At 42.1% G+C, this 21191-nt stretch overlaps 1 protein-coding gene across 5 annotated transcripts in view; it reads right to left on the bottom strand.

The window, feature by feature from the left end:
* The window catches only part of RUNX2 (RUNX family transcription factor 2), a 220623-nt gene that overhangs the window by 110844 nt on the left and 88588 nt on the right, over positions 1-21191 (bottom strand). For all 5 annotated transcript variants that reach the window (XM_033423884.2, XM_033423887.2, XM_033423885.2 and 2 more), the window contains one exon: positions 19629-19790. In XM_033423884.2, coding sequence (XP_033279775.2) covers positions 19629-19790 — 162 coding nt within the window. The remainder of the gene's footprint in view (positions 1-19628; positions 19791-21191) is intronic.

The raw sequence follows: 21191 nt of genomic DNA, 5'->3' as shown, positions 1-21191 counted from the left end.
CAGCCTAAAACCATGTACAAGTCTTCATACTGTCCTGAGACAATGCTCCTTATGTAACTTCCGAATCCAAACACTGTTGCAGTAACTCGTTCCTCTGACATTCTGAGTTTTTCCACTCAGGCCCTGCACACGGAATTAACTCAAAACTTCTGCAAGAAAAACGTCCCTTTTAGAGTTTGATTTGGCATCCATTTCAAAGAGCTGTTTGTATATTTTAGAATATGGAGAATTTTCCTTTGATTGAAACCTCTCTTTTCACAATGGACAAGAGATGATTTCTCTTCTGAGTGATTTAAACAAAAACAAACACATCTTAGTTACATAGAACCTTGTTCTCAAAGTGGGTTTTTTTTGACACAAATCAAACCCTACAGATTGTAAAGCATTTGGCAAAAGCCTTCAAACAGCCAAAGCCAAAGAGTGAAATTTTCCTTGTTGTAGGAGATAAACAAATACTAAGGCAAATGGAAAAAAAAAGAAAAAGAGGACCTCCTTTCACTTTCTACTCTGCTCGATAACATTGCCCTCTCAACACACACACCCACCCCTGCAGAGGGGTTTCATCCTCAATGTTTACTCCTGGTGCTAGAGTAATAACCCTGCCGCAAATGGACAATTTCAACATCTGTTTGTGGCTGCTCCCAGACTCCTTGTACTTCTTTAGGACATGAAGACCGCTGTCTCCCAAGTGTAAACAGACACACCTAATTATGTATTAAGGTGTCTGAGAGGAGCTACTTGTTTCGATGACAAAAAAAAAAAAAAAAAAAGAGGGCCTGGTCAGCTCCATATCCTTGAGAGAAACACACAAAAACACAACAAATAGTCCAACAGTAGCTCCTCCAACAGTGGAAGTTCTCTGCCTGCCCGAAACCTGAGCCCGATTTTTCCCCAGCCTGGGAATACTGTCCACTGAGTGCACTCTAGATGTGGCCCAAAACAGCTGATGACCGGCCAGGAGAGATGGTGCTGTCACCGATGTGGAGCAGAGTGTACTCGGTCTATTCATAAGGAGTTAATTCGAGGGTGAAAAGAGGAAAGGGGCAAAGGAGATAATTCAGGGATAGCTTTTTTTTTTTCCTTCAGGTCACAATGGCCATGTGCAGCAATAGCAAAATAATGTCAGTGGTCTATTAGATATGTAGCAGGAGAATAGGATTCTAGAGGCTTGCGCTAGCAGTCAGGGTTGGGGAGGGTTCTAGTCACAGCAGTGTCCCTAATGGGAAGGGTGATCATGGTGGAGCCCCCTCCCACCCCATTCTTTGTCAGTAAAATGATGGAACTTGACTCAATCATCTTTATGGGTTTCTAGCTCTAAAATTCGAATTCAGCTACATATTACAAAACCTTGAGAATTCCAAAAGTACCTTTAAAATTCTATTAGAAGTGCTGTTCCTCTAAAGAAAGGTGCCCATTCATTAAAAAACAGTATTACAGTCTTTTTTTAAATGAAGTATATAAATCCACTGTGCGAAAAATACCAGGTTTCCCTCGATATACAAAATGCCGATTAGAAAATTAAGTTCTTCCACAAAATAAAAAAAGTATAACTGTTAACAACAGTTTGCAAGGAGGCCAAAAGAAAATGGGAACACTATTAGCTTTTCAAGAAAGTTTTTCGTCATTAAATTTAGCAGTAAAGGGGGTTAAAATTTGCTTTAGGCTTACACATTCAATGAGAGATATGATGTGAGCTATTTCTCTTTCTTCTTTGTTCTAGACTTTTCCAGCAAATTGTTTTGATCTGACCTATCTGAAATTAATATAAATATTTATATCCACCTTTCCAACTCTTGCAGGATAGGATATATTGTTATGCATAATTTAAGTAGCTTAAGTTTCCTTGCCCCACACATAAAAATACATACTTTCAGGTTTTAAGATTTCATTAATATGTACATTTTTCATCTCAGAATAAAATTCAGGTTTACAAAAATCAGAAGGTGGATTATTTCCACTGTTGTTTCTGGTAGGAATCTGGTGAATTTTACTTTATTTTGGGTTCTCTGACCTGTAAACACGAACATTGGCTACTTAGGAAGGATTACTGGTGTTATGTGCCCCAAAGATAGCCTGGAAAGACCAATGTGATAAAAATCCCTCTTAGGATGACACCCAACAGGTTTTGTAGCAAAATCTGGCTCTGATGTGGAGACCCCTATGACAACACATGTTGGGGAAAGCACACTTGGAGCCCAGAGATGTGGGGTTGAGTCTTTCCCTCCCCCGTCTCCCCATGTGACCTAGAGGTCAAGTCTCTGAATGTCCCCGAACCCAAACTCCTACTGGCAAAACAGGGACTATAATAACATCTATACTCCGATGAGCTGCTGTGAGGTCAAATGAGAATGTCTGTGAAAGTCTTTTCTATATATTTAAAACACTATCTAAATATTATTATCATTATTAATCCTGAGTTTTGCTATGCACTTAATTTTACTATCACCTTTGGATATAGTTGCTATTGTATACTCCTTCCCGTTTTCCTCTGCACCTAATCTGTCGTAACACGGTGTTCTTCTTCTGCAGGCCTTACGTAACTTCTGCCATCAGAAAAGCCACTGTTATCGATGATGTGAGCGTCCTGGGTCTTTTCAGTTTCCTCTGGGAGTTGCTGAATTAGAGCAGCAGGAGAGCTCCAGCCTCCCCACCACGAGGACCATTTCTCCTCCCTGGTGGTGTCTTCAGTTTTTCTTCACACGTTCAGGGGCGCCTGCCCGAATCTCTGCGTCTCCTGGCCGACCCAGCCTTCAGACCAGCATCCTCTGAGCCTGACGTGCTGCTGGAGGCCCCTCGTCCTCAAACTGCACTGGGCCATGGTCCTTGTCACACCCAGTGTGATGCCACCGGAATCCACAGTCCCAACCCGCAGGTTGTATCTGTACAAATCTCTTTATTCGTCCCGTTTCCCTCAAGGCTAACTTGCCTATTTATTTGTTCTATTTGTTAGAGCTCACTTGCCACATTTTTCAGTAACTGCAGAGCTTTACCTCACTGTGAATGGCTCCAATCCGCCTTCTACATAATCTCAAGTGGTACTTGCTTATTCGATTTTTACAAACTTTCAGGAAGATTTTTTTCTCCAACTTCCAAGCGGAAGTTCTGTTATTTACCATTTGAAATGTTACCTTTGTATTAAAATGTTAGCAGGAAGACCCTTGGGTGGGGTTCTTTGGTGAAATAGTTTTTCTCTTAATTTAGGCACCAGGGAACACGGCAAAGAGCTGGGCAATGCCACGAAGCCACCTGCAGGGACCCAGGGCGTAAACTGTGGCTTCTAGCTGACACTTCAAATACTAGCTTGGAAGGTCTGCACAGGGGCTGAAACACAACCACATCGCCAGTTTTCTATTTCCACGGTCCCTAAATAGAGGCCTAGTTATCTATCTCCTTGCCCACTTTTGTAGTGATTTTCAACATAATACTGCAAAGTTATAGCAAAAAAGAACAGGACCAAAGCCTTAAAACTGGAAGGGACCGTGAACCTGATCAAGACCACCCCTCGGGCTTCCCTGGTGGCACAGTGGTCGGGAGTCCGCCTGCCGATGCAGGGGACACGGGTTCGTGCCCCGGTCCGGGAAGATCCCACATGCCGCGGAGCGGCTGGGCCCGTGAGCCATGGGCGCTGAGCCTGCGCGTCCGGAGCCTGTGCTCCGCAACGGGAGAGGCCGCAACAGTGAGAGGCCCGCGTACCGCAAAAAAACAACAACACACACACACACACAAAGACCACCCCTCGTTTGAGGAAGAAGCAAGTCTGACCATCAGGATTCAGACCCGGCTCCTGGGGAGAAAACAGCCCTCCTTCTCAAGCCTGTTGTCTTTAAGTTTTATTCCTTTTAAAAAGTGCCTATTTTTTTTTCCCCAGTAGCCTGTTATTTGGTGTTTCTCAATCTGGTTTTGCATCCTCCTTACACTGAGTCTTTTGGTTTCAATCTTCCTTGACTGCTCTATTCTAAATGACAAAGCCAGAGAGAAAGGTTAAGAATGAGCTTCCACAGCTAAAGAAATGTCCCACCTGTTATCCGGAATTCCAATCCATCAAGTTTTCAGAGCCCCTGGAATTATTCTACATGTCCCATCCCAGGAGATGCTGATGCCCTTTGAATCGTACCTTATTTTGGGTCCTTTGGGCTTCCAAAACTCAGTATAAATCCATCAACTAAATTTTAAGTGGATCAGGTCACCGAGAAATATGCTCCCCAGACTCTGATTTTACTGCTCTCCTTTCCTTTCAAACAAGCTAACAAATGGTGGTAACGGTTTTCAGGACACACCTCCCTCTGCACCTTGGCACTGCAGGAAGAAGAGGACGCTGGTGTCCATGGAGAGCAGGACTTTTGTTACTTTTCAAACAGGCCATGTCAAAAGTGCTCATATCTTCGTAAGATCTGGAAGCTAATTACTAGAACCACAAATGGAAGGTTTGGGGGTGGGGGGAGGGAAGACTCCCTCTTGAAGGCCCGGTTAAAGGATTTGAGAAGGGAGTGATCACTGACTACAGCAGTGACTCTATACAAGAGTCTCAGCTGTTTGAAGATTCCTCCTTTAACCCTAGTTTGTGCTTATGAGATTCTGCTTAGAACAAGTCCCTCATCCCTTATCAACTCAAGTTCTTCCCAGTTTAAGCCATGTCCCCATTTCTCAGTCCTCTGGGAGGCAGGTGTCCGGGGTTGTTGACTCCATTCCCAGTGAGCACAAGTACGGGTGTCTCACCCAGCTTTCCTTGTCTCAAATGCAGGAGATGAGCTAGCAAGCCTGATGTAAGGAACCCCCAGCCCCTTGCCCAGGGGTCTCCTCCCGTCAGGGCTGTTGCCACACACGCTTCCCTTGTGATCATCTAATAGCCCCTGCACAGCATTTCACTCCATCTTAAAAGCAGTGTATAGCATATAGTATATAAAGGCCATGAAAGACATAAAAACACAATACCTACATTTTAAGAGGAGGACATACAATGCGGGTCAGTCCTCCTAATTAATCTCATCAGTGCACTTCACTTCACTGCACTGTAGTCGGGGTTTGCACGGTGCCAAGGAAGGGGAGCTACTGGAAATAATCAGATTAATGTGTCAATGAAAACAACCAAACCAAACATTTCAGCTCTCACAATGGATTGCTGGCCTGAATTTTCCAGGTGGGTGGTTCTGTATTCACCTAATAAATCAAGCAATTCCTGAATTACCACTTCACTCTGGGGTGTATGAACAGCGTCTAAACATTAACTACGGTTTTATAAGATGCAGGATTATTCCTTTTAAAGTAAACTAATGACTGGGGTGGAGGGAGAATTACTGAAACATTTTGATGATACAGGGGTATTTGCAAATACCGCCTCCAATCCGCAGTCTCCCCATCCCCATCCCTTCCAGGTAAGCATAAAGCACCGTCCTGTCACCAGCATGACTGCCACAGCCTCCCGGCCACACCCTTGCTTTCTCCCTCATCCTCCTACAACATTCTCCCCCAAACAGCCAGAGTGACCTTTGAAAGATAGAAATCCATTTTTATCGTGACCTTGCTTAAAATCTGCCAGTGGCTCATCACTGTAGGTACCTGCAAATCCAAACCTCTCATCCTGACCAGTGAGGCCCTGCATGACCTGGATCCCATCCCTCTGACAGCATCTCACCTTCTACACACTCCAGCCACTGGGCATTCTTCTTGCCCACTGCCTGGGGTGACGGGGCAGAGCTACACCTCCTGGCTATTTGGATCTCAGCTTAAATGCTTCTTCCACATCACATCACCCTATTTTATTTTTTTCACAGCACATATCCCTAGATAATATTTTCTTATTTTCAATTGCCTACCCTTCCCCAGGAAAAGCTAACATGTATTGAGTGCCAGGCATTATTCTAAGGGCTTTACATATATTAACTACCTTTGAGTCCTCATAACAACCTTTCAACATTGGCGATATTATTATTACTATTATTAGCCCATTTTACAGATAGAAAAATTGTGGTACGGACAAGCTAAGTAATAACCCCAAGATTACACAGCTAGTGAGTGAAGAGGCCTGTATTTAAACCCAGGGAGTCTGGCTCCAAAGACTGAATGTTTAATCACCACGTCATACGCCATTAGAAAAAGCTCCCTGAGCTTTTATTAATCACCGTATTAATAAAGATTTTTATCATGTGGACGTAAAACACTATGATAGCAATGCATCACTAAAAGGAAATTTGTTATAATTCTAGTCATATTTTCTCTAAATATATCTAATTTCTTTAATATAGAAAGTCTGGTCTCTGATCCCATTTATTCTGTTATTTACAAAATTCACCTTTTGTTTTAATAACCTTTAGCTTACAAGGTTCTCATTTCTCCAGTGAGATAAAGTACACTTCATTATAACCATCCTCTGGCAAAGAGTGCGTAACACAGAAAAGTTGCATAAAGCCACGCAAGGGTGTGTAAAATGTCAATGAAATTAAGTTCCTTAATTTTATTTTATTTATTTATTTATTTATTTTTTGCGGTACATGGGCCTCTCACTGTTGTGGCCTCTCCCTCTCCCGTTGTGGAGCACAGGCTCCGGATGCGCAGGCTCAGCGGCCATGGCTCACGGGCCCAGCCGCTCCGCGGCATGTGGGATCTTCCCGGACCGGGGCACGAACCCGTGTCCCCTGCATCGGCAGGCGGACTCTCAACCACTGCGCCACCAGGGAAGCCCAAGTTCCTTAATTTTAAATTAAAGCTGGGGTTTCAAAATCTGTCTGCAGACCCTGACACACATGCACATCTATGAGGCTTCACCATGTACAGAAGCTCAGCTGTGGTCAAGTGTCAAGTTCTTTGGCATTAATTAACCTGACCTTAGGTTGCTTCTCATCAGAATCAACTGGAGCACGAGACAAAGCTTTCCTTGACATCTGTAGTAGTTATTCCTACAAATTTAGTTCATAAATCAAATACTATACTAGCCTTTATTCTTATTATGGGTGGCAGTATCCAGTTTTCTGATGTGCTTTCAGGCCTTAATTTAGAATCACAGACATTCAAAGCTTCACGAGTATCTAGCCCAACTAACTCATTTCACACCTGAGGAAACTAAGACCCATGAAGTTAAGCGACCTGCTCAAGAACTCAGAGGCACATCCAAAATTAGATGCCAGGTTCCTCAATTCCTAGCCAAGTGCTGCTTCCAACACACGTCCAGTGATGCTATGAGAGTTTAATCACTGTGCCATATGCCTGGGCCTCAGAAGAAATGTTTTTCTGATAAACCAAGTCAATTCAACACAATTTTATTGAACAACTGTTATTTTATCACTGTTGGGTTCTATTCTCTTTGGGGATGCGTGTCCCAAATTTAAATGCTTCCATCATTTGCTGGATTAAAAAGATTATTTAAGACTTTACTAACCCCTCAAAGAGATACTAATCCAACTATATCAATAATCACATGGAATGCCAATGGTCTAAATGCACCATTAAGACAGAGACTGTTGGAGTGGATCAAAAAAAAAGACCCAATTGTATGTTATCTACAAGAAAGGCACTTTAAATACAAAGGCACACAGAGATGATGTAGAGCAACAGGAAATCCCATTCATTGCTGGTGGGAATGCAAAATGCACAGCCACTTTGGGAGACAGTGTGGCCGTTTCTTACAAAACTAAGCAGACATTTACCATGCGATGCGGCAGCTGAACTCCTCGGCATTTACCCAAAGGAGTTGAAAACTTACGTCCACGCAAAACCTACACACAGATGTTTATATATTGTGAGGTACTCACAATACCCATGAAGTGGTATGGTGTTATTGAAAGACTCGGAGTAGTCATAAATGTACATCGCAAACTCTAGGGCGACCACTAAAAAAAGGTTAAAGAAGAAGTAGAACTGATATGCTAAGAAAGGAGAGAAAAGAGGATCATATAAAACACTCAATTAAAACCACAAAAGGCAGAAAAGAGTGGAAGGCAAAAATCAGATAAAGAACAAGGCAATAAAAAGAAAAGAGTAACAAATATGGTAGATGTTACTCCAACTGTATCAGTCATCACTTTAAATGTCAATGGTCTAAATGCGCCAATTAAAAGAGAGAGTGGATCGAAAACCAAGACCCAGCTAATGCTTCAAAGGTGTGGTGCTCTTGACAAACTATAAACTTCTAAGGTCAGAAAAAAGGGAACTTGTTCTATTAACTGCCCAGGGAGTCAAACTCTTTCCTTTTTGGAATCTTTTTTTTTTTTTTTTTTTTTTGCGGTACACGGGCCTCTCACTGTTGTGGCCACTCCCGCTGCGGAGCACAGGCTCCGGATGCACAGGCTCAGCGGCCATGGCTCACGGGCCCAGCCGCTCCGCAGCATGCGGGATCTTCCCAGACCGGGGCACGAACCCGTGTCCCCTGCATCGGCAGGTGGATGCCCAACCACTGCGCCACCAGGGAAGCCCCTCCTTTTTGGAATCTTTAAGGCCAATTCTCCACCACACCTTTAAGCAATACTGAGAATCACTGTTTTCCCAAGGTGTAGGTTGGAAGCTTACAGGTTTGTTATTTTTGATGATGAGTACCACAACAGTATTATCAGACTTTTTCCTCTTTTCCAAGCCTGTTTTTATTTCCTCTGTAGTTGTTATATAGAAAGGGTTCTTCTTAATTACATGTGGATTTATTGTATCCACATCAATGGGTTTATTACTGATTTATTATGAATCACTGCTCTCCTTGGCATAGGGTGGAGTGTTTATAACCATCCTTATACTTGTTATTATTATTCCATTAATGATAACATTATTATTAATTACAACAGGGAGCTGGAATGGTGACCGTTGGGGTTGGAGACAGCTGTAGCCAACGTTTGGATACAGAAACATTGGTCTTATCCTGGTCCCCCATGCTTGGCAGTTTCTAAGCTGGTCACTTAAGGTGAAAGTCTCTCTGGAAAAGATATGACACCTTTCTGAGGAAGAAATCCTTTGAGATATTCAGGGACAAAGTTGCCTGAGCAGTATTTTAATTTATAGGATGTTCATAGACTTGACATTCATGAATTTCTTGAGAGTCACATCAAAAAAATAATAATTTAGACAGTTTAGTCAAATGGGATCCTAGATTTACCTCAGACCAAGTGACTTATGTTCCAACCCAATTTAATAATATATGCCTTCCTATTTGTTTTATGAAAATGAACTCTTCGAAATAAAATACTACCCAAAAATGACTTGGAACCATTCAAATTTAAGTGCTGTAATCTACATTTTATCATATAGAATTTAAATTATTCAAAAGCTTTTTACTTGTTTAGTTATATCTTTCTAAGTTCTCCCTTATAATTATTTCTACATATTAACAAATGTAAAAACTAACTTAATATAATCATGCAGTTTCTCTTTCCCTTTTTCTACCAGCACTGATCAAGTAATATTTCCTGAGAAAGCAGTGCTCAATAAAGTAAAAAATAATACTAATAATGTATTTTTCCTGAAAAAAAGTAAGTAGTAGCCTGGTTGATATTTAGGATTATCCCAAATAAGAGACCTGTTAAGAATATTCGCATGTATTTTCATTCTAAATGTAGTGAATAGGTAAATACATGCACATAATGCATGTATATGTTAGAGCACATGTCTAACGGTGTTCCTTCACTTTAAAAGAGACAGTGGAAAATTCTATAACATCATCATGTGCTAGGACCATATCTGTGTATACAGAATATGAAATTAAGGTAAATGACAATTATCCTTAGTCTCCGATACAGCCCCACTTCTAGATCTATTAGCCAATTCCTAACGGTCAGAGCATAGTTAACCCTGAGGCATGCAGCCCGGACTACTGGGTAGACTTTTCTTCTTCAGGCATGGACTTCCCATGAGCATCTACATGCAGAGCAGAGAGAGAGTAACAGGGGTAGCAAAGGATTAGAAGGCCAGGTCCTTGGCCTAAAGGAAGCTTTCAATCTAGCTGGGAAAAGACAAGGTCTTATATATTCTTGTCATATCTTAAGAAACATTATGAAACCACACGTGTCAACAAGTGTAATTTTCTTTTTCAGCTGAAAACGTAATTGTCGAAGCAATTCAGAGTAAAAATATAATCTGAGCAGAATGGAATCGAATTTTAATTTCCTACAGGAGAAGACTTTAAGTTTACGCAGGGGCAAAAGAGATTTCCTTTCACTAAAATCCTGAGCAGTTTTTGCATATTCCGGCATCCACACGGGCTGGTATCATAATGTAACCGTGTCATATTCCCATCATGTCTTCTGAATGAGACTGAAACCTTCCTGAAGGCAGAGATGCTGTCTTCTGTTTTGCTTTTATTCACTGCCTGCCTAAGCACATTTTAAGTCACATACTACGTATCTGTTGACCCGACTTGAAATGGCTGAAATGAATTGAAGAAAGACACTTGAGGTTGGAAAGAAAGCAAGAGACTACTAATATATTGGGTGACATTAATAAAAATCCAAAGTTCTTGACAGGTAGAAACTATTACCTGAATTAAATAAAATAAAACCTAACAGGAAGAACTATAAATTTCTATACTTGGATCTAAAAAACAAACCAAAAAAAACTGCAGAGGTTAGAAATGGGAGAAGCGCAGCTTGACAGGAAGTGGCAAATATGAGAAAACAGTGTAACATGGCCACCAAAGGACCAAGACCACGTTAGCTGGCACCAGCAGGGGCCAAGAATAAAGAAGCCTGGTTCTCGACGCCAGGCATTAAGAGGGCCACTGAGAAAGTGTAGTTTGCCCAGAGACCACGGACCAGGACGGTGAGGTGATGTGTCACCAAACCCCATCACACGGCAAGAGTTTAAAAAGGGGGGGGGGGAAGAATAGGTGAAAACAGGAAAAATTCAGAAGACTTTGTGAGAAATGACAGTTGTCCAAACCAGATCTCTTGCTTTGTTTTGGAGGAATAATTTTGCTTCACTTTATGGCTTAGTTAATATAATTTCTATCGTTTTCTCAGAAAAGATTTTGACACTTTATTACATGACGGCTATAATTAATGTCAGACTCTAAATTAGAAATCAAAAACTCTATTTGATCATTTGGTTTCAAGCTGGATCTAAAGTATGTTTTGGCATGATTACTAACTGTTAGCAGCAAGTACTGGAAACAGATGCAGTCTTGATATGTGTTCTAAATGTGAAACACATTGCAAAGAGACTGGGAAATAAAAATATACACTGCTCATGCACACTCTTACTGTGCTATTTCCTGTCCTTATCAGTCATAAAAGTTTCTCTTGTTTTGTCCTTTATTTGTTTTCCCAGGTGAATAAAATCTTCGTTCTCCTTTTCCCCTTTCTTCTTTCATTTTTTCCTACATGCCAGTCTTCCTTTTTTTTTTCTCTTGTCTTTTCCACTAATAGTTTTTCCATTAAACATTCACTGAGCACCTACTATGCACCAATATCCTGTGCAAGGATGTGTGAGACACAGTCCTGTCCTTGGAGAAGCCTATCTTCTACGAAAGGGGAAAGGCATATAATGAAATTACTACTAAAGGAAAATACATACACATTAGAGATGTGCCTAAAGTACAGAGACGAGAAATGGAGGAGAGAGTGATTCACTTGGAGGAAAGCGGTGGTTGGGAAAAGGATGCCTGAAGAAGGATCAGTCGGGCCCTGTCCAGCCAATGCAGAGAAATGGGCTGGCCCGTAAGTATGAGGCAGCACAGCATACTTGAGGAATGCCAGGCATTCTTAGAAGAAAAGGAGCATCCTTTACCTGGAAGAGTTGAGTATTTGTGGAGGCAGCTATCAATCCATAACATAAATGGATCGGTATTTTTTAGCTTGGGTCTGTGCTGTACTTGAATTGATGGGAACGACCACCTAAAGGTAAATGTTTCTATGGGCAAAACCAAAGAAAAAAATTTTAATTAAAATATGGGCCAAGGGGCTTCCCTGGTGGCACAGTGGTTGAGAGTCCGCCTGCCGATGCAGGGGACACGGGTTCGTGCCTCGGTCCGGGAAGATCCCACATGCCGCGGGGCGGCTGGGCCCGTGAGCCACGGCCGCTGAGCCTGCGCGTCCGGAGCCTGTGCTCCGCAACGGGAGAGGCCACAACGGTGAGAGGCCCGCGTATCGCAAAAAATAATAATAAATAAATTTTAAACATAAAATAAAATAAAATACGGGCCAGGGACTTTCCTGGTGGTCCAGTGGTAAAGAACCCACCTTACAATGCAGGGCACGTGGGTTTGATCCCTGGTCAGGGAACTGAGATCCCACATGCCGCGGGGCAACTAAGCCGCCTCAACTAGAGAGCTCATGCGCCCTGGAGCCCTTGTGCCACAACTAGGGAGAGAAAATACGCATGCCACAACTAGAGAGAAGCCCGCGTGCCACAACGAAGAGCCTGAGCAGCGTGCTGCAACCCGATGCAGCACAAAATATAAATAAATAAAATGAATATATATATATATATTTTTAAAATGGGCCAAAGATAAGGAAAACCATAATCTGGACCATTTGGGGACAGTTGCTGAGACAGAGGACTTGTTCCCCCAGGTAGGAATGCATGAAATGCTTTCTAAAAAGAAATATCACTAAGTCAGTAACAAAAGGAAATGGGGGTGGTAGTATTCAGAGGTGCAGGGAGAAGAGTCTGGATGTTTTTTAAAATTTAATAACATCCTTACAATGGAATACCATTCAGTAGGAAAAAGAAATGAGCTATCTAGCCATGAAAAGATACAGAGGAATCTTAAATGCACACTGCCAAGTCAAAGAAGCCAGTCTGAAAAGGCTACATCCTGAAAAGGCCAATTATATGATATTCCGGAAAAGGCAAAAATATAGAGACAGGAAAGAGATCAGTGGTTGCCAGGGGCTGGGGGGCAGTTGGGGAAGGAGATGTAGGTGGAGCACAGGAGATTTTTTTAGGGCAATGAAACTCTTCTCTGTGATTCTGAAACGGTGGCTACATGGCACTATGCATTTGGCAAAATCCACAGGAGCACACAACACTGAGAGTGAACCCTACTGTAAACTATGGACTTTAGTTAATGATAACACATCAATATTGGTTCATCAATTGTACCACACAAATGCAAGATGTTAATAATATGAAAAAGTGGCCAGTGGGGATGGTGTGGGGGAGAGAGATAGGAACTCTGCACCTTACGCTCAATTTTTCTGTAAATCTGAAACTGCTCTAAAAAATAGAGCATTCATTTAAAAACAAATATATATGATAGTATGTTCCTACTCTTTTGAAGCTAATGACATAACTTAGTTCTTCCACTAGCATTTATCAGGTCAGGCAAGCTTTCTTTACCAGAAGTCCTAAGAACAACAAATCCCTGGACAGACATGATCGTACTCCCTGCAGAACCTCTGAGACACGTAGGTGGGCAATTTTGAGTAATTCACTTACACAGGACCATTGAGGCACAATAAATTAACTGACATACCTGAGAACAGTGCAAAGAGTCTTTAGTGACAGTGAAACTAAAACTCAGGTTTCCTTAGTTCAACCGTCTCCACCCACTTCTCAGATCACAGCGAACCACAGAAGCCACTGTGTCATTCAAAAATTAACTTTAATACTTTGGGCGAAGTTAGGTTCAAGCTCCCAAGCTTTCTTCTATGAAAAGAAAGGGATTAGAGCAAACCTTTCAATAAAATGTGTCACCATGTCTTTGCCCTCCCTGCATAAGCATGATTGCTTTCATTACTGAGGCTTTTCTCCATATGTGGGTGGTTGTACATGTATCAAAAATAAATCGTCATAGAAACAACTGACAAGAACCACGTATAAAGTCAGAGTCGAACCGTGTACACAGGTTTCATTCTGTGCTTCGGTAGCTCAGTCTAGCTACAAGTAGCAGTAACTAGTCATACAACCAAGTTTAGTCAACTTTGTGAGCTGGGCCAACTATCCCCCACTGATGTCGTAGGAATGGAAACCACTTCTTGCAACCTCAGCACCAGTAACTCAAAAGTTATGCTCAACTGAGGTCCAGGGAGGCCCTGGAAAACCGGGCCTACAGCAGTAAGCTAAAAAATATCCTCTGCTCATGTCAGAAAATAGCCCATTTCTAAAGAAAGCGAGATGAATTGCAACTTACGGAATGCAAAAAGAACCCAACCGATCACAGTCAATGTTATAGGGAAGAATATGGAATGTTCAATTGGTAACACAGGGCTTGCCTTTGTTTAGGGTCCATTAAATTTAATAACTTCCCCCTCTGTGGCTTTAAACAGAGAACGTCTTCAAAATAAGAGTGGCTCCTATTAGACTTAATTACTTGCCCATGGCTGCGATGGCAGAGGTGTGTCTACCAAATAGGTGGGTCTTAAGAAAGGAAGGGTTCTACAGTAAAAAGAGTGGATGGTCTAGTGTTTTATTATAGTTGCTTTAACTTTCTGGTTTATTAGTATTAATTGCTGGAGTTTTCCTTTTTACCTCTCTTAAGGCATCACTCCCTCTGTGAGTTGAGTGGCCCTGCTAAAATTAATGTCCACATACACTTGAAACATTACTGAAGCTGCTGCTTCCAAACCCTCAACCAGGGGAGCTGCCAGAAACTCAGCTATACGCGACATTTCAAAAATGAACTACATCAAACACCTCCGGCTTTGAAATGACATGAAACAATCCTCCCGATAGACCTTGAGTGAGCAAATGGAGTTTTTCCACTGCAGTTTCTAGATTTTGTGGTAGTAATAAAATAATTTTTAGGAACTTTGTTTATTAGATTAATCCCTACTCTCTGCTGCCCTTTGGAAATATTATAGTTGAGCGACTAAGAGTCATAAAAATTGAGACATCTTTAATAGTCCTGTACAGTTAAGTGGAATTCGTCGATATTTAAATATCTTGAAAGAAGGAATTCAAGACTATTTGCTTAAACAGGAAAAAAAAAAAACTTCAAAAAGATTACAGTTCTTAACTCTGTCTCATGTAAAATGATCCTACAATTGCAGAGAAAAATCATCCACTCTCCCAGGGTACCTGAGGCAGCCAATGTGTATGACCTTGCATCTCTAATTCATGTATCCTACCACACTAAGAGACCTCCAGAAAGGATCAGAGAGGTCCATGGGCACAATGACCAAGACTGCAGAAAAATGCCTGTATAAACCCCTCCCACCTCGTGTATGCCAAAGAGTGGTACAGACGTAGGTTAATCTAAGATACTTCACTCAGATGGGTGGGGCGAGGAGGAGTTTTTTGCAGTGAATAACCAACCCAAGGTACAGTCTCCGCTAGGAGGCTAACAATAGCTCACACTCTTACCCACCAGTCAAAGAGTAAGACTCAATAAACAGCTGTGCTTCCTTTCCTAAGAGTATAATTACATAAACTGCATTTTGAAAGTCAGTAATTATTTATCTACGTACTATTTTTTAATGAGCTCCAGAAAAGTAATTATCATCTTTGTGTTAAGCCCCACAAGTGCTTTGAACATCAAAAATGCCATGGGTGATAATATTATAATGATGAAGCCATGCAATGGCTTGGTTTGTTGTCAAGGTTCCGTGCTTGTCTTGCCACACACCTTGCTCTTTAACAGAATCAGTGAGAAATAACTTTGGCTACCTCTGTGTAGTGAATCTTCTTTTAGGATCATATAAGATGAAATGAGATAATGTATAAAATCTCTGGGGATTGGGGGGTGCCACTTAAATACAGATTATTATGTGATAAGGCCGTACTTTACCACAGTAAGTAGGGTGGGGAGGGGAACCAACCCCTACAGGGCTTCTGCTGCACTAGGTATCTCTAGACTGGTTTCTGCTCGATTTTTATAATTCGGCTGGATATGAACTAAACTCAATACAATAAGGTAGGCCCTATTAGTCAACCAGACGACGATAATTTACTGTTCAGCCATAACTTATAACCGCCGCTATTGCTCTTGTTATACTATTGAAGGCTACTCAAGGTTAAGGAAATATTTTCTGAATCTTTGTACTGCCCCCGTGAACTTCAAGATATCTGGGTTTGTATCTTTCTTTGCGATAAAGTAGAGAATGTTAGTGATGTATCTTTATCATCTTATTTTATTTACTCCTTGCTTCCGTAAAGAATTTGAGGGAGACTACAGGAGCTATGTGGTATAATACCACTGTCATTATCATAATTCATTAAGTTTGAGCATTTGTAGCCGCACTTGAAAAATTACTCAGAAGAAAGGATAACAAAAAAAGAAGTTGTAAAAATGGATTCTCTGAAGGCCTTTAAACAGATTAAATCATGGTCTTTCTTTGCAATGGTCTTTTAGGATGAAATGGAATTTCTTTAGGAATATTTCTTTCTGAAAGATCTTTCTGGTCCCCTTTATTCCTATAACTCCTTGGAAAAGAACCTTAGCATGCCTAGTTACATCTAAGTGTAATTTAACATCTTCTATTTTCTGACACTATAACTGAATAGTTATATTCTCTTAGCGCTTTATTGAGTTTTTGTGAATGGCTCCCAACTGCTTTTAGCTCTATAAAAATTTATAAGTCTATGGAATAATAATAATAATGACAAACATTTATTGAGTACTTCTATGTGTTAGGCACTGTGTTAAGTGCTTTATGAATGCCATATGAGTATTAACTTGTTTAAATATCTCATGGTGATTTTTGTTTTAAATATACTCTGTAGCCATCCATTTTAGAAAGCAAATAATCCCTCTAAAAGTTTAGATTTTTACCTACTGATTCATTTAAACCAGGACTTGCCTGCAAATTATATACAGACATACAATTTTTACAAAACAATGTTAGCTTCATAATCTCAGCTACAATCTGTTTAGCACATATTGTGTGTCAGGCCTGCCCTAAGCACTTTACACTAAGCATCTCATTTAATCCTCACAGTAACCCCAAGAGATAAATATTATATCCCTGTTTGACAAATAATAAAACTAAGTTTCTGAGATGTAAGAAACTTGCCTGATATATGTGTGAGTTAGAATTCAAACCCGGGTCTGAACCTCCAACCCTACTGTATAAGTGAGGAATTTTATTCTTTCTCACCCAAGATCATATGAGAATGTTTTGTGTATCCCTTCATATAGCGAGATGAGAACTGATGTCTCTACACAGAGAAACAGGAACTGTTCTGGAAAGCATCTTAAAAAGTGAACACAGAGCTACTTGGAGATGGAGACAGAGGTTAATATTTTAGCTGTCCGTGTTGCAGAGACATAGCATCCTGGAACTTAGGGATACCTTTAGATATTGAGGGGAATAAGAAGAAGAAAGTACGCAACTTGGTACCTGAGAACTTATGAGACAGGCTCCTCTCCAAGAAGTGTCCTAGGACCAGTCCCCAGGGAACTGAAAATGGGGCTCACTCCAGATGATTTGGTCCCCTAGTCCACCAGGCAGCGCCCTGGGCTGCAGACACAGGCCCACACCCAAGAGCAAGGTCAGAAAAAGCAAGGCTCCTCTAGTTCCCTTACAGTCCACTTCTAGTTCTTTCTTCCTGATTCCCTACTGCTGACAAGAAGGATTTTCTGTTCTCTTCGCTTTAATGTTTATACAGAACCTCCCACCCTGGCACCATGTTACTTTGCCAGGAACAACTCATAGAGATGTTTGGGGTGGGAGGAAAAAAAACTGGACTAAACTCAGTCTCAAACTAGTTTAAAGCAGAGGCCCGTTCCCACCATTGGCCTCAGATCAATATACGGCTGGGTAATTAACCAGTTTCTGTCTCCTCTGTGAAATGAGAAAAGCTGTGTTGTGTTCGTTTATGGAAATGTTTCAATTAATTATCAGTACATTGCCTCCAAATAATCTGGCTGCTCCGTATCACACATGTAAGTGATAAAATGCCATCTTCAGTGTTACTTTCAACGGTTTTCCCACTGAATTCACATGCGAATACACCTCAGCGAGAAAATGCTGGAGATAAGTGTCTCTAAGGCTGTGACCACTCCCTGAGGTTTTTTTTTTTTTTTTTTTTTCCCTCCAGGTACTGCCAGAGGACAAACAGCAAAATCTGTTTCAGCCACAGAGGGTGGGACAGACGGAAGCCCCAGAGGACCCTAAACAGAAACCAAGTTTGCACAAATCTGTCCCGGCAACGTGTCACCTTGGCCCCGTGTAAGACAAAACGGACTCAGTCTAAACTACAGAAGGCATGACCAGAACTAACTCAACACCCACCACCCAACACTATACCTACGATCCCGCGTCAGCCCTGGTTACCCGCCCCCGTACCTTCCTCATCCTTTCCTGTGTCGTTAACTGATGTTTGCCAATGGGAGGGAGTCATTCCAGTCAAGGGAAATGATCGCTAAAATTCTATACTCTGCACACTTCCCCAACAAATACCATGTGATTCATGACAATAAGAACAGCGGTCGGAATGAAAAGTGGTCACGTGGTTTTCCAAAGACTCTTGAGGTTTCCCTCCCCCACCCCTTCTTTCCCTACTCACCCCTATGGGAGTCCGTCTGTGGCAGAAAATGTGAAGGCATTAGGACCAGAGAGCCCTTTCCTGCTATTTGCTTGAGAAACAAAGCCTTCCCTCCTCCCAAGTTGAAAGAAATAAAGGAGTCTGAGCTAGTCACAACCTGCAAGCCTGCTGGCGGCCCGTCAGCTTGCCAGTGGTGCAACTCAGCGGAGTGAGTACCGGCTTCGAGCTTTGCAGAAAATGAGAGAGGGAGAGAAAACAGAGACAGAAACACAAAGACAAAGAAAGAAAGGCATTAACCTGGCCAGGAGTCAAACAGGTGCATGGCGCCCGAACGCTGAGAAGAGTGTCTGACAAATAGAGGATCCAACTGTGTGTGTCTCTGGGGGGCTGCTTCTGTACTGAGGGGGGCAGGGCTGCAGTCTGGATGTCAAGGGGTGGATGACAGATTTTTTTTTTCTTATTCACAGGACTCATATGGTTGGCCAAGAGCCTTTAACTTTCCTCCACTTGTCAGTCTGACATCTTCGTGGATACTCTCTGGCTCCCTGGGATGAATTCTCCATGAGAGAGAGGGGCAGCCAGGATGTTGATCACACACGCTGCCACCATGAGTCACAGAATTTTGTGGTGCCTTTGGAAGAGGGGGTGTGTGAGCCCCGGGGCTGCCACGTTGACAGCAACAGCAGTGAGCTGTGTGATTCGTGGAGAGGCTGCCTCGGTCTTGAGCTGGCCGCTCAGAGGCCATACGTGGCCTTTTAAGACTCTTACAGCCCCCCTGCACTTGGAGTGACACATGTCTGGCAAGGATCTGAAGTTTGCAGGCGCTCTCTCTCAGAACTGGCTACCTGGGACTCCTGGGATTTAAGAGCCTCTAGAAACGGAGGGCTGTGCCCTCAGGCTGTAATTTGGCTTTCAGGCAGATGTTAGGAACAGAAAGGAACACAAGCAGAGAAAGGCCTGGTACAAGACCCTCAGGAGAAGGCCCCAGTTAGGAGACAGAGCCAACCAAAGGGCATGCAATTCAGTGGGACTGAAACTGGGAGGGCACTGAGTGTCATCTTAGACAAGGATGCCATCTCTGGTGGACTTTCAGTCTCTCGACTTCAGTTTAAGTTCAAGCACTCAGTAGCCCCATAATTCAGAAGACCTGGTTTGCAGCTGTCAGACCCTTGTCCACATGCCTCTGATGGAGAGTTACTGTGAGTGTAGCTGAGACAGCTGGGCTCATCCCGCAGTCCCAACCCCACCCCTGCACCGGAGTGGGTTTTGAGTTCAAGTGTGGTCTTTACCTGAAATGCGCCTGGGCACGTCGGTGATGGCAGGCAGCCCGGTGCCCCGGGTGGAGGACAGCGGGGTGGTGGAGTGAATGGACGGGGGCGTCATCTGGCTCAGGTACGAGGGGTAGGACTGGTCGTAGGACCACGGCGGGGAAGACTGCGTCTGCCTGGGATCTGGGCAAAGAAGAAACATCTTTAGCACACTAGCCGCTGTGGCCTTCGAACACACAACCCCAGACTCAGAAAGGATAAAGCAGGGGAAAATCAGAATATACAAGGACGGTCTATTTCCCACAACTCCACCCTTGCAGGCCCCCTAGGGCACAGAGCTTTCTAGACTTCGCGTCTTTATGAAAGTAACAAAATGGATCGTGTGTAAGGACTATTTGTCTCTCTCACACGTAAATATTTCTATTTGGAAAGCCTGTCATTTAAGAAAACAATCTGCTTTGGTTATCGTCACAAAGTTGAATTCCATTTTATTTATTTTCTGTATTTCCTGTATGTTTTTTAATATTACTCCAATGAATAGGTATTACTTATCTCTTTTTTAAAAAGTTAGAAAATTTGGGAACGATTTATTTGATTAAAGAGCAGGTAGACTGTGCCTTTTACTGCTACACTTCCAGCCACTATCTTTCAGCCGTGCTTTTTGGTTTGTAAATGATTCCATGATTTTAGCATGGTTCGCTTTCTTTCCAGGCATACCGAGGGGGTGCCCTTTCCAGTCTGGGGTTTAGGAGGCTGGGGTAGAGATGAGCACAGAAGGGGCAGCATGTAAGGAGAAGAGGAAAGAGGGGAGCCAGTTATGTTATTCTCATGCTAAAGCTACACCAGAAAATAACCTTTAAGAAAAAACAAAACTTAATTTCAAAGCCAACTAAGAACTGAAAAGCTTCATCACCATCCAGTTTCAATGTTAAGCACATGAGCTTCTGACAGTAAGAAAATGATCCAAAACACAACAGGGAAATGTCTTCAATCCTATTGGAATCTGTTTCAAAGATGTCACATGTTTGGAATGCGGCCTAGTGTTACCTACAGTCACTATAACGATAAAAATAATGGGCTACCAACTGGTTAGAGTGACCTGCTGAGAATTAGCAATATCTTTTGATTTATCTTTATGGAGTTTCTTGGAGGTATAAACAGAATCATAAGCAAATTTCTCTTATCATTTTTTTTTCTAACTTCACATTTTAAAAATTTTAAACACTCTCATATACCAGGCTGTTCTCAAGACAGCTTTGTATATTAGAATAGCCATGGACTTTGGAATGTGCAGAATTAGGTTCAAGTTCTGAGACTTCTATTTTCTAGCTGTGCGATCTTGGGTTAATTACTCAGTGACTCTGAACCTCAGTTTCCTAATCTGTAAAAGGGGGTGGGGGAGTAATAATATACGAATCACAGGGATGTGGGAATTGCATGAGAAAACTATGTGGAGAGGGCTAGCATGGGAAGCACTCAGTAAGTATTAATTCTTGTCTTTTAGAAAAACTCTTGGTGACACGAGGATAGTTCCATGGTTAAAACACATCTGAACTGGAGTAAATACATTTGGAATAGGTCTAA

Source organism: Orcinus orca, chromosome 10 (assembly GCF_937001465.1).
Source record: "Orcinus orca chromosome 10, mOrcOrc1.1, whole genome shotgun sequence".
Classification (NCBI taxonomy): Eukaryota; Metazoa; Chordata; class Mammalia; order Artiodactyla; family Delphinidae; genus Orcinus; species Orcinus orca.
This window is presented reverse-complemented; position numbering and strand designations above follow the sequence as displayed.